Here is a 14,024-nt window from a genome sequence, read left to right on the forward strand (position 1 = left end):
GATCAATCGCGAGTTAACAATTGAAATCATTCCTCTTAGAAATCGTAATCGCCTGACAGCACTCGTTAGAACCGAACCCGTTTACGGCGTAACTTATTCCGAGAAAAGCTCATTTCAACGAATCGAAATGAAGGGACGCCGAAACCCACTGAAAGTGCAACTCATATAACACATCAAAAAGCAGCACGCCTTATCCCAAACGTGCAAATGCTTAGAGTGACGATCTCGGGTTCAAGGTTTGTTCCGAATGCGAACGAAGCTTTAAATTTCTCAAATGTTCTTTTTTTCAAACGGGAGCGCGGCGTCGTAAAAGGGCAAACACACGCAGCCTCGGGTGATGTGCGGCCAGACGCCATTCGTATGCAAAAACGCTCAAAAGGGCATTTAAACAAAAAAAAAAATGCTTTCAGTCTGCCGTCTTTGGGAAGCTATTATACAGATGGCGCACTTAGACGTTAAAAAAAACTCAAAAAAAACATTTAATTAAGTCTGTATGGAAATGCCGACTGCCCAGGGCTGGGGAACATGTGCGTCATATACAGGGTGCCCCCCCCCCCCCAAAAAATTTTTTTTATTCACTCTTACACTTTCCATTATTTTTTTCCCCTTGACATATAATGACATCTAATAACACGGTCTTGTCATTTTGCAACTTTTGGGCTTTGTGTGGGCGCGCAACAGATTTGCGTTTGAAGCTCTGATGGAGAATTTGAAATGGAAATCAGACAAGCCTCATTAATTGCCACCGCGGAATTGACAGCGTGTTGTGCCGATGAAAAGACGTGGCAAAGAACATGAAGGCTTTGCAGAAAAAACAGTTGGGCTGGATTCACCTATTTGCTGATTTATTCCCAAAATTGTCAAATATATTTTACAATCCCTTTTTTGTTTTATTTAAAAAATATATATTTTTGTAGATTTTCAAAATGTATATATTTTCTCCCCCAATGCAATTATGATGGTTGTCAATTACTCATGGATTTTCACTACTTGCTGACTTTTTACAATATTTTGTTAATAATGTTTATAATTGTATTTCCTTTTTTATTTAAATTTTGATTTTTTTTAAATTACGTTCTTTTAGATGTGAGGAACCTGTTTTCCAATTATTATTTTTTTAGGTTTTAAAAATAAATTTTCCCCCTCAATGCAATTTATGGTCGTCAATTACACATTTATTTTCCCTTTTGCCAATTGTTTGCTATTTGGCAGACTCCCTGTGTGAATAGTGGGGGTGCATCGTATTGCCTCATGTTCGCACTGGCTCTGTACTTAGTGATAAAATGATGAAAAAAAAAATCATCATTTTGAGACGTGATAACCACACAAACAACATTCCAATGACTCTAATGGCCTGTCAGGGTAAACAAACAGCACATGTTGAAATTGGCTCGACGTCCTCATCTAATGGGCGGACAATTTTCCAATGAAAAAGTGTCTCATTTTCCAGCCAGGAAATAATAATAAATTCGCCCCAAAAAAGAGCACAATTATCTTAGTTAACATTAATATTAACGTACTATAATTCCGTATATGGTGTTATTGCTGCTTCTGTCTTGAAAGCACAAGTCATACAAATCTTGATTTGTTTAGGGAAGAATAGTTTTCATCTTAAAAAAAATCATGCATGTAAGTAGTTGCAATGTCACAGTAAAAAAATACAAGGGCAAAAAAAAAATCAAACTTTATTAAAAAAAAAGTTAACTTTTCAGATTTTTTTTTAAACTTTTTTTTTTTTTAACAATCCCCACAGAGAACAACTTTTGTGTTATTTTGCCAAGTCTGATGTGTGTGCAGTTTCAGGATTTTTCATCCATGTTTAGACCCTCAAAATCAGCTTTTTTTTTTTTTGCAAACAGCACATTGCCACGGCAAGTGTTAAACCAAAAATCACAAACTTCATAGTTCAACAATATGAAGGACTATAACACTGTAAAAAAAGAAAAGAAAAAAGAAGTCATAGTTTCACATTCAACTGTCAGAATTTGTGACCACAGGTTTCAAAGTAGGGTTTCAAATTATGCTTTGAATCGGGTTAGGCTTTCAATCTGTTGTTGTTCACACGGCAATTTGCATGCTAATTTGTGTTAGCATTAAGCTAACGAACTAAAAGGACGTAAGTTTCGTGTTTTGCTCTATTTTCTCTCTCGTTTTTTTCTAGACTACACAACTCAAAACTTTGCAACTTTTTATCCCCTAATTTTGCTCATTTTCCCCCTTTTGGACTTTTGGGTAATTATTTTTTGAATGTTCTTATTTTATTGGACTGAAGAAAGACTTGGGCCCTAACTGGCTTCGTTTTTTCCCAGGTGCGCAATAAACGTCGTTCCCGTGCACGTTTTGCTTTTCATGTGTGCGTATTTCGCATCTGATTATATTTCTCCCCCTCGCGCGCACAAATAATCCCACTCGTTGTTAAATCCCCACTACAGCGGCCCCGATTGTTTCCCACCGTCCAGTTGCTAGGCAACAGCGGTAGTGCCGCCAGTGCTAGCGGGGGCCACGGTGGACGTGGAAGCGGACGATGTGAGGTCAGGAGGGGATTTCGAGTGGGGGTCCTTAGCGGGTCTGACTGACGCATGGGAGCCAACAGTCAACACTGGAATGAATGGATTTATGGCGGTTATAAAAAGTCCACACACCCCTGTTCAAATGCCAGGTTTGTGTGATGGTCGAAAATGAAACCAATCATATATCATTAATGTGACCTATGACTTGCGGTGCACAAATAATGTGGTTGCAAAAGTGTGCACACCCTAATATGATGACAGAAAAGTGCCTTTGATTAAACTCAAATGAAGTTCAGATGTTCTAGACGTGCTTTTTTCTTTTCTTGGGTTAGGAGTGTTTTTGATGGGATTTTTTTTATATTTTATCTTTCATTTACACAACAATTACATGTTACTGTATTTTGAAATTTCATAGTAGGGTGGGGCCAGAAAATGTCATCCAACTTCTCTCACCTGATACCTCAGCTACAAACACGTTCACATTCGACTGTGGCTAAAAGTGGAGGCATCAGCTGTGGGAATCAGTCTGGCATCGCCGTTCAACAGCCGCCCGTGTCCATCATCGACGCCGTTCATATTTTGCGAGTAAGGGGGTGCTACCCCGTGGAGCTCGGGAGCAGTTTGAAGATCCGTTCAAGAGCCAAAAGCTGATTTGAAATGTCACGGCAGTCAAAGTTCACAAAGTTTTACTTTCCTTTTAGCTTGAGATGAATAAAATTTAAATAACATTATTTGCGATAAAGTCATTGCCTCCTGTGACACCTATGACAATATATATTTTTTTTAATATTTTTTTTTCTACTGTAGCTAGCAAGCTAGCTGTATCTCGCTGTCGGTCTATCTAAACTCTTGCTTTTTTAAAAAAAATGTATTTATTAAATCAAATTCAGAGCACTATTGGAGCGACTGTGGGCTTGTATTCACACTTTTTATACGACTACTAACGCTACTATGGGACAATTAAAGTATTTGTAACTGTAAGCAATTTATTTTGGAAGGTAATGTACTTGTAGATGAATTTGAAATTATATCAAACCGTTTAGGATCATAGTTTGTGGTATATTTATGTCTTAAACTATTAATATAGGTTATTAAGGTCAAATAAATTCACTGGAGCATTAATATACTCGTGCTATTTCTGTATTCACAGCAAAGCTTGGTCCTCAAACATCGCGAATAACGAGGGATTACTGCAATTGTCGATGCCCTTTTAAATGTGCTCCGCTTACTGTCGCCTTTTCTTTTATATATATATATATATATATTTTTTTTTTTAGACCAGAACGAAATTGTTAATAAAATATTGTTGGACCGGAACAAGGTTGCCTGCTGCGCCACCAGCGTGATCGAATTTCGCAGGGGACGAAGAAGAGCTTGAGCACCACTTCCGGCTTCTCAACCCCGACGTCGAGTGCTCCTCGCGGCCGCCTTGTGAGCGCTCTTTTGCGGGGAAAGTCGCTGCAATGAATCGGTGAGTGTGCGCTACTTTTGCGGGAGGAATGAGTGAGAAAAAAATAAAAGGTGACGTTTTGACAAATGACTATCATATAGGCGGTCTTCACGCGTTAATTTAATGTGTGTAGAATTGATTTATTTTCACGTCATCTACATTGTAAAGTAACGTAGAACAGGTGTAATGGTGATTAGCACGCCGACCTCGCACTTCTGAGTTCGGGGTTCGAATCTGTTCCTGTTTGGGTTTTTTATGTTCTCCCCTGTGCTTCCTCCCACGTTACAAAAATATGCATTTGAGCTTCGTTCAGAACACTAAATTGTCCCTAGATGTAAATGTGAGTATAAATGTACCTTGCGATTGACATGATAGAAATTACAGAAAAAATATATACTTACTGTTATAATTATGTATTTTTCACGTTTTTGTGTAAAATGATGTAGGATTGTCCAATCCAAATATCTAATATTAGACACACTCTGCAGAGCCTCAATATCTGTTTTTTTTTTTTATAGCAAACATGCAGAGAACAAACACAATAATAAACAACTAGTATGTGTCCAGTAAATGCGTGCTTGTGTAGACTATCAACGTGATAAAAAAAATGGTTAATATCAGCTCAAGTATCTTTGTGCATTTTGTTGTTGCAGAATTGTTACAGTGGAGCACTACAAGGCGGCCATGTTGCTGAGTGGTGCAGGTGATTCTCTGGGCTTCAGGAACCAGAAGTGGGAGTACAATGAGTCCGGACCAGCCATTCACAAGGTGTGCCAGTGCATTCCCAACCTTAATTGAGCCAAGAAATATGCAATAGAAAACTCACATGACACACAAACATAGAAAAAAATTCTTTAAAAAAAAAAAAATTCTGAAATGTGCAGATTTTGCTTCAACTTGCTCACTAATTGACTTAGCTCAGCCAATTTTAAAGCAGAACAGTCAACATACAACATATATTAAAACACTAAAAACATTTGGGAAGAAGTTCTCTGTGCAACGTGTATGCATGTGTGGCTGACAACGAGGCACTCTAAGGTGGTCACTTCCCAAAATGTATTTTGGGGGTTTAAGCATAGCTACCTAGCTAACTTTAGCCACGCCTGAATTTTTTTTTAAACTCGTCGAGATTGTACTTAGAAACAAACCATTGAATTCACTTTGAAGGCCTTCAATTGGACAACCGTTGGGCCAAAAATAACCCAAATTGGGTCAAAAAGGGACCTACTCAACATTGCCAAATAACCCACAACCCCCCCACCCCCACCCGAAATTGGGTTGTTTGTTGGTTATTAATTGTTTAAGCTGACCCAACTTTGTGTTTGATAGCTCAAAAGGTTGGTTGGGATAAAAAAAAAGAAGAAAAAAGGTTTGACCCAATTCAATTGGGTTATTCGATAAACCTAAAAAGTTGGGTGAAATGAATAACCCACAAACATACCCAAAAAACGGGGTTGCTCTGTGGGTTATTGATTTTATTTGACCCAACTTTTTCAGTTAAATAGCTCAAAAAGTGGGTTGGGATAATTTCTGACCCAATTCAATTGGGTTATTCGATTAACCCAAAAAGTTCAGTGAAATTAATAACCCACAAACAACCCCAAATAACTGGGTTGCTTTGTGGACTTTTAATTTTATTTGACCCAACTTTTTGGGTTAAATAGCTCAGAAACTTGGGTCTGATCATTTTTTACTTCATTCAATTGGGTTATTTAATTAACCCCAAAAGTTGGGTCAAATGAATAACCCACAAACCAAGCTCCCCAAACTTCATTCAACCCAACGTTGTTGGGTGAGTTCATTCTTAACCCATTTTGGGTTATTTTTTGACCCAACAATTTCTTCGTAGCGAGGGAATATTGATGGATTTTTCTTGAGCTTCCCTTCACATTTCCCTCCATCCTGCAGGAGCTGGAGGAGCTTGGCGGCCTGAAGAACATCAAGGCCGAGCTCCCCGAGTGGCCCGTGAGCGACGACACTGTCCTGCATCTGGCCACGGCCGAGGGGCTCGCCACCGGTGAGCGCTCCAAATCGCACGTATTCCTCATTCCGCCCTCTCCCGTCCTTCCCGTGATTGAATTGAGGCGAGTGGCCCGCGCGGTCGCGATGAGGCCTCGTCGGACGCAGGCGCCGCCCTCCTCATCGAGGCTGAAGGTTAAATCGCATTTGTGGCGTTATTGGGGCGAATGGGAGGCACAGCTGTGACCTTTACAGTGACGAAGGCAAACACGCTGCAGAGCTCACTGCCGTGTAACGTCTTTTTAAAAACGTTAACACGGAGCATGGCTGATGGTTTAACCTCATTAGCTGTCTTCCTCGCAGGTGTTTTGGAAGGAATTCATATCGGCGAATAGACGAGATTTTCAGCAAATAACGGAAGATTGGGGCCCGAAGAACATTTCCATGGTTCACTATTGACATTCTAATTCTGCCTCCACCAAAAACAAACTTAAAAAAAAATTTTTTTTTTACATTGGTATTTGTCTATCTGATTCTGATTCTCTCATTCTGAAAGCCAAGAATTAGAACTGAAATACGATCTCATCTTCTCAATGACATAGGCAAGATTGGGGAGGAGCTTCTGCACGAGGTGGCCGCTCGCTATGTGGAGGCGATGAAGGACATGGAAGGGAGAAAACCGGGACCCTCAAGCATTCTGGGTAAGAACGTGTCAACATCAAATAGGAAAGTTACAGCAATAAAATAGAAATGATTTCAAGAAAGCATCCAAAGTGAGCTAAAAAGGCCGTAAATGTCAATGATAAGAATAAAGACATAAAAGAGATAAAATGTCAAGAATGGAATCATAATGTTATGAAAACTGAGTAGTAAAATTGCAAAAAGTTTTGCAACAGGGCAAACGATATTACCTCCTCAAAAATCGATTTTGTTTTCCCAAAAAAAAAAAAAAAACTTTTTGTGGGTCAAGTTTTGACTTCTTTTTTTTTTTAACAACCGGTATTAGATCTTTAAAAATCGTTTTCTTTTTTTTTATTGAATTTTTTTTTGTTTTTTTGCATGGCCGATAATAACCCTTATTTAGAAAAATGTATGGTTGATTTTTGCCATTTTATTTTTTCAAATAGCCAATATTCGTGCTAAAAAAAAATTTTTTTTTTACTTTTTGGGGGGGGTCAAATTTTGACGGCATTTTATTTTTTTCAAATTAAAAAACAAAACAAAATATTTTTGGGGGAGTCAAGTTTTGACCTTTAAACAAATATATATATTTTCTTATTAATATTAGCTCTTTAAAAATAATTTTCCAATTAAAAAAAAAATTTTGTCCAATTTTTGCTTCTTTTTTTGGTTTTAAAGAACTAATATCATTAACTAATAAAGCCAGAATACTGTAAAACGCTTCAATTTTACAAGGATAAAGTTTGAATTTCACAGAGTGAATATCAAAATCCCCAGATTAACATTAAATTAAGGCCTGAAAACTAAAAGAGTTAAAGTAAAAAAAAAAAGATAATAATTTAAAACTATAATGTTAAAAGAATAAAGTAGTAATATTATGACAAACAATTTTTGTTTTTATTCTACAAAAAGATTCATAATTGCACAAGAAAAGTGAACGTTAAAATTCCCAAATGAACCTAAACGTAGCATTAACTATTCAAATATAGTTAGAAAGAAAGTTATAACAATTTAATTGGAGTGTTGTGAGTATAAAATAGTGACAGGTTGACAAAAAAAAGAGAAAAGTGTCCAAAACAATGTCTCCATTTCTCTTCAGGTGTGTCCCAGCTGAGGCCCGGGGAAGAAGGAGGCTACAGAGTTCCATACAACCCGGACGGGACTGGTTGCGGAGCCGCTATGAGATCCATGTGCATTGGCCTCAGGTAAAAAAAATATAAATAAAAATATCAATTATATTTCAAAATATTTATGAATTAGCGGTTGGGTTCAGCAACAGCATCAAAAATACATTTAGGGATACATAAAGCCATCTCTGATTAAAAATGTTCTCTTGACCAATGTAATAACAACAATAAAATATGAGCAGTACATAAAAAAAAAAATATTAATGGTGCATTTATTTTTAATTAATAATGTATTGCTTTTTTTAAAGTATTTTTTTTAATATTTGTTGGAAATTAATTAAAAAAAATGTCCATTAAACTTTCAAATGGTTAATTCATTAGTTAAAAAATAATAATAATAATAATAAGGATTTTACATTACCTTTAAAAAAAAAACAACAACTGGATAATATTTTATTTTAAATAATATAATTTTAGAAAAAGAAAGAAATTCACATACAGGTATGCATTCAACTTTTAAAAGAATTGGTAAATTATTTTTTGTAAATTAATAAAATATAAACACTGTTACAGATGCACTTTTTAAATAACAACTCTGTAATTTATTGTAAGTAGAACAATACAGGACAAATGCATTTTGTTAAACATTTAACTTGTTTCCCCCTATAACAAAATGGTTCATTAATTATAATAACATTTAAATGAATGATTTTACCATTCACTCACCTACGAATTCGCGGGCCCATCTGTCCATTTCGCCCACGATAATTACTGACAGGCATTCTGCCCAGATACCCGAAGCCTGACCAGCTGTTGTCCTTGGTGGCGGTTGCCGTGGAGACGGGCAGAATGACCCACCCTCACCCCACCGGTTTCCTGGGAGCCGTGGCCTCGGCCCTTTTCGCCGCGTACGCCGCGCAGCGCCGGCCCGTGTCCACCTGGGGCTTGGGCCTGCTCAACGAGGCCTGCCCCATCGCCAGGAACTTCGTTCGGGGGCGGGGCTTCGCCGTGGATGAGGCGGAGCGCGACTGGAACTACTTCTGCGACAAGTGGCAGTGGTACGAGACGCGCGCGTGGTCCACGTCGCCGGCTTGCTGTCACTCGCGACTTGTCCTCACTACTAAGAGAATTCAGTGCACTACTAAAATGTATCTTACTAGTGTTTTCTCACTTTACTAGTGCCACTTTCATACACAACTAAGCCTTATTAGTAAACGTCTGTGCTGCAACAGTGACACTACTACACACAACTTGTAGACATGTCACACACTAGTAACATCCCGGATCATACTAGTAACGCCAAAATGCTTACTAATAGTTTTGCCTGACTAGTAGCATTTAATTGTCAAATTCACTGTACCAGTTGAACAACTAGGGCACACTAGTAGAATAATTGAGTTACTAGTGCAAAATTAAATTTTACTAGTAAACTACTATGCTGCACTAGTAACACCATTAGGCCTGGTATGTGTTATGCACGAGTATTCTCCTGGACGCTAGTAGTCACACCAAAATGTATCTACTTGTAGTTTTGCCGCACTAGTAGCACTTAATTGTCAAATTCACTGTACCAGTTGAACAATTAGCGCACACTTGTAGAATAATTGAGTTACTAGTGCAAAATTAAATTTTACTCGCAAACTACTATGCTGCCCTAGTAACACCATTAGGCCTAGTATGTGTTATGCACTAGTATTCTCCTGGACGCTAGTAGTCACACCAAAATGTGTCTATTTGTAGTTTTGCCGCACTAGTAGCATGTAGTTGTCCTTTTACATTGCCAAAGTTGTCAACTTTGAAGTGCGTCACATTATTATATTTCCATTTTACTATTATATGTATTTAACTTTTTAAGACGTTTTATTATTTTTTATTTTTTTAACATAAGTACGTGCACTAGTTCAGTACAGATTGTAAGTACCTTTCCGAACGGTTTTGCCGCAGGTACCTGGATATGAGGGGCATCTCCAACGGCGTGGGCCCGGCCATCTGGCCCGACTCGTACGGGCCGGCCGAGCGAGACCAAGCGTACAAGACGTTCAGCCTGGCGGGCTGGGCGGGCCGCAGCGGTCACGACGCCCCCATGATCGCCCTCGACGCGCTGCTGGCTGCCGGAGACGACTGGGACGAGCTCATGAGCAGGGCCGCCTTCCACGGAGGTACACGCTTCAAATTTGCAGCATTTTGTACCAGCTAGATCTGACTTCTTTTATTTTGTTGAATTTTGCCAGCGTTTTTTTTTTTGACATCTGATGTTACCTCTTCAAAAATCGAATTGTTTTTTTTCAAATAAAAACAAAAAAAAATTGGGGGTCAAGTTTTGACTTTTTTTTTTAACAACTCATTAATAGCTCTTTAAAAAAAAATCAATTAAAACATTTTTGGGGTCGATTTATTTTCTTCTTCTTTTTTTGCATAGCTCTTAAAAACATTTTGGGTAGATTAAAAACAATTTTTAAACAGGTGCATATTAGCTCTTTAAAAATCTTTTCTCAAACCCCCCCAAAAAAATTCTGGTCAATTTTTGCCATTTTAGTTTTTTAAATAGCTAACATTGGCGCTTTAATTAGAGATTTTTTTTTTTCAAATTAAAAAAACTTCTTTCTTTTTTTGGGGGGGTCGAATTTTGCCGGCGTTTTTTTGACAGCTGATATTACCTCTTCAAAAATCAATTATTTTTTTTCCAATAAAAAAAAAATAAAAATTCGGGGTCAAGTTTTAATTTATTTTTTATTTTTTACATTTATTATTAGCTCTTTAAAAAAAAAAAAATTCAATGAAAACATTTTTTGGTCGATTTCTTTTCTTTTGTTTCTTTTTTTTTTTGCAAAAATTTTGGGTTGATTTTTTCCATTTTTGATTTCTATTTAGCTCTTCAAAAAAAAAAAATCTCAAACCAAACCAAAAAAATGTTGGGGGTCAATTATTGCCATTTTATTTTTTTAAATAGCTAATATTAGCGCTTTAAAAATAGATTTTAAATATTTTTTTTCAAATTAAAAAAACATTTTTTTGGTAAAATGTTGCCGGCGTTGCTTTGACAGCTCATATTACCTATTCAAAAATCAATTATTAAATTTTTTTTTTTTTTTACAACCTATATTAGCTATTTAATTAAATTTTTAATTTTTTTTGTATTAAAACATTTTTTGGGTCAATTTTTGCTTTTTTTTTTAAAAAAGATTTAAAAATAACTAATATCTGCCATTTAAATCAGTTAGGCCATTTACGGTTAGGTGGTTAGGTTAGGGTTAGGTTAGGGGTTAGGGTTAGGTTAGGGGTTAGGGTTAGGTTAGGGGTTAGGTTAGGGTTAAGAGTTAGGGGTTAGGGTTAGGTTAGGGTTAGGTTAGGGGTTTGGGTTAGGTTAGGTTAGGGTTAGGTTAGGGTTAGGTTAGGGGTTAGGGTTAGGTTAGGGGTTAGGGTTAGGTTAGGGTTAGGGTTAGGTTAGGTTAGGGTTAAGGGTTAGGTTAGGGTTAAGGGTTAGGTTATGTTAGGGTTAAGGGTTAGGTTAGGTTAGGTTAGGGTTAGGTTAGGGTTAAGGGTTAGGTTAGGTTAGGTTAGGTTAGGTTAGGGTTAGGTTAGGGTTAGGGTTTCCTTTTTTTATGCATAGACGACTGGGACGAGCTCATGAGCAGGGCCGCCTTCCACGGAGGTACACGCTTGAAATTTGCAGCATTTTGTACTAGCTAGATCTGACTTCTTTTATTTTGTTGAATTTTGCCAGCGGTTTTTTTTTTTGATATCCGATGTTACCTCTTCAAAAATCAAATTGTATTTTTTTCAAAAAATAAAAAATGTTCGGGGTCAAGTTTTGACCTTTTTTTTTTTAACTCATAATAGCTCTTTTAAAAAAAATAGATTTAAAAAAAATATATTCAAATTAAAAAAACATCTTTCATTTTTTTGGTAAAATGTTGCCGGCGTTGCTTTGACAGCTCATATTACCTATTCAAAAATCAATTATTAATTATTATTTTTTTTCAACCGATATTAGCTATTTAATTTAATTTTTAAAAATTTTTGGGTCAATTTTTGCTTTTTTTTAAAAAAAAGATTTAAAAATAACTAATATCTGCCATTTAAATCAGTTAGGCCATTAAGGGTTAGGGTTAGGTGGTTAGGGTTAGGTTAGGGTTAGGTTAGGGTTAGGTTAGGTTAGGGTTAGGGGTTAGGTTAGGATTAGGGGTTAGGGTTAGGTTAGAGGTTAGGGTTAGGTTAGGGGTTAGGTTAGGGTTATGTTAGGGTTAGGTTAGGGGTTAGGGTTAGGGTTAGGTTAGGGTTAGGGGTTAGGTTAGGGTTAGGTTAGGGTTAGGTTAGGGGTTAGGTTAGGGTTAGGTGTTAGGTTAGGGTTAGGTTAGGGGTTAGGTTAGGGTTAGGTTAGGGTTAAGGGTTAGGGGTTAGGTTAGGGTTAGAGTTAGGTTAGGGTTAGGTTAGGGTTAGGGTTTCCTTTTTTTTTGCATAGACGACTGGGACGAGCTCATGAGCAGGGCCGCCTTCCACGGAGGTACACGCTTGAAATTTGCAGCATTTTGTACTAGCTAGATCTGACTTCTTTTATTTTGTTGAATTTTGCCAGCGTTTTTTTTTTGACATCCAATGTTACCTCTTCAAAAATCAAATTGTATTTTTTTCAAAAAATAAAAAATGTTTGGGGTCAAGTTTTGACTTTTTTTTTTAACTCATAATAGCTCTTTAATTTTTTTTAAAAAAAAATAGATTTTAAATATTTTTTTTCAAATTAAAAAAACATCTTTCATTTTTTTGGTAAAATGTTGCCGGCGTTGCTTTGACAGCTCATATTACCTATTCAAAAATCAATTATTAATTTTTTTTTTTTTTTACAACCGATATTAGCTATTTAATTTAATTTTTTAATTTTTTTTGTATTAAAACATTTTTTGGGTCAATTTTTGCTTTTTTTTTTTTAAAGATTTAAAAATAACTAATATCTGCCATTTAAATCAGTTAGGCCATTTAGGGTTAGGGTTAGGTGGTTAGGGTTAGGGTTAGGTTAGGGTTAGGTTAGGGTTAGGTTAGGGGTTAGGTTAGGGTTAGGTTAGGGTTAGGTTAGGGTTAGGTTAGGGTTAGGTTAGGTTAGGGGTTAGGTTAGGGTTAGGGTTATTCATATTTTAGCAATTAGAATTATGATCATGCTCATAGCCAATAAGGGGGGCGAAGCAGTCATTTTTTCATTCATGTGGCCTGAGTCCAGTGTCTTTTGCGTTGTTTTCCAGGCGACAGCGACAGCACGGCCGTGATCGCCTGCTGCTGCTGGGGTCTCCTCCACGGCACCCGGGGCGTCCCCGAGGGCAACTACGACCGCCTGGAGTACCGCCACCGACTGGAACGCAGCGGCGAGGTGCTATACGCGCTGGCGCACTGACCGCGGGGCGGCGGGTGGGAAAGTAGGGCACGCGCGTACGTGTTGACGCGGGACTGGACGAGGCGAGCTGAGCTGCGGTGTCGCTGAGCCGCAGTGTGTTTGGTGTCGTCCTCGCCCCCAGGGGACAACATGTCCCACTGACCCACAGACGAATCGCAACAAGGACATCGACTGTCACATCAAGTTGCTGCAACGGCTGCTGCTGTATAAAGAGGGCTCCCCCTAGTGGCCGTTTGAAATGATTGTACCAAGTTGAAGAAAACAAGTGCCCCAAATGGAAATGTATCATTGACATCCAGTTTAAGGTCAATACTCGTTCACGCTGTCTTCATTAGTGAGACAGTTCAGTGCACTAGTAGATTGACGAGGACACACGAGTAGAACTGTCTCACTAGTGTTTTTTTTCCACTCCTGTATGACTTTTCTGTGCAACTTTAGCACACCAGCAGGTCAACTATATTACCCGTGAATAAAGCTGTTGTTGTTGAAAAAAAGGCTTTTTTTCTTTGACAAAACTTTTTTTCAAAAAAAACAACCATGTATAAGGCATTTTATTTTTCCCACTCCCCCAAAAAACGACCATGTATGGAAGGCTTTTTTTTGACAAAAAAAAAATTCCCCCAAAAACGACCATGTATAAGGCGTTTCATTACCCCCCCCCCCCCCCCAAACAACCACGTATGGTAAGGCTTTTTTTTTAAACGCCCATGTAAAGCGTTGTATTTTTTCATCCCCCCCCCAAAAAATAAGGCTTTTTTTCCGACAAAACCCCCCTCCCCCCAACGACCAAAAACTCTTTCCCCCCCGCAAAAAAAAACGACCATGTATATATAGTAAGGCTTTTTTTTCCATAAAAAAACAACCCCCCCCAAAAAACGACCATTTATGGAAGGCTTTTTTTGACAAAAAAAATT

General features: G+C 37.7%; 1 protein-coding gene across 8 annotated transcripts in view; it reads left to right on the plus strand.

Moving 5' to 3' along the window:
- Nucleotides 1-13,598, plus strand: part of adprh (ADP-ribosylarginine hydrolase) — a 56,527-nt gene extending 42,929 nt beyond the window's left edge. For 5 of the 8 annotated variants that reach the window (XM_086064220.1, XM_086064221.1, XM_086064219.1 and 2 more), the window contains 7 exons: nt 4,614-4,728; nt 5,869-5,977; nt 6,522-6,620; nt 7,700-7,805; nt 8,519-8,785; nt 9,672-9,886; nt 12,962-13,598. In XM_086064220.1, the coding sequence (XP_085920346.1) occupies nt 4,614-4,728; nt 5,869-5,977; nt 6,522-6,620; nt 7,700-7,805; nt 8,519-8,785; nt 9,672-9,886; nt 12,962-13,110 (1,060 nt within the window). In that variant the 3' untranslated portion in view covers nt 13,111-13,598. Of the gene's footprint in view, nt 1-1,018; nt 3,982-4,613; nt 4,729-5,868; nt 5,978-6,521; nt 6,621-7,699; nt 7,806-8,518; nt 8,786-9,671; nt 9,887-12,961 lie in introns of those variants that run through there. The other 3 variants (XM_086064224.1, XM_086064226.1, XM_086064225.1) reach the window with 3 other exon arrangements.
- Nucleotides 13,599-14,024: the final 426 nt, after the last annotated feature.

Source organism: Leptonotus elevatus, chromosome 20 (genome assembly GCF_054856555.1).
Source record: "Leptonotus elevatus isolate MCC_2025b chromosome 20, RoL_Lele_1.0, whole genome shotgun sequence".
Lineage (NCBI taxonomy): Eukaryota > Metazoa > Chordata > Actinopteri > Syngnathiformes > Syngnathidae > Leptonotus > Leptonotus elevatus.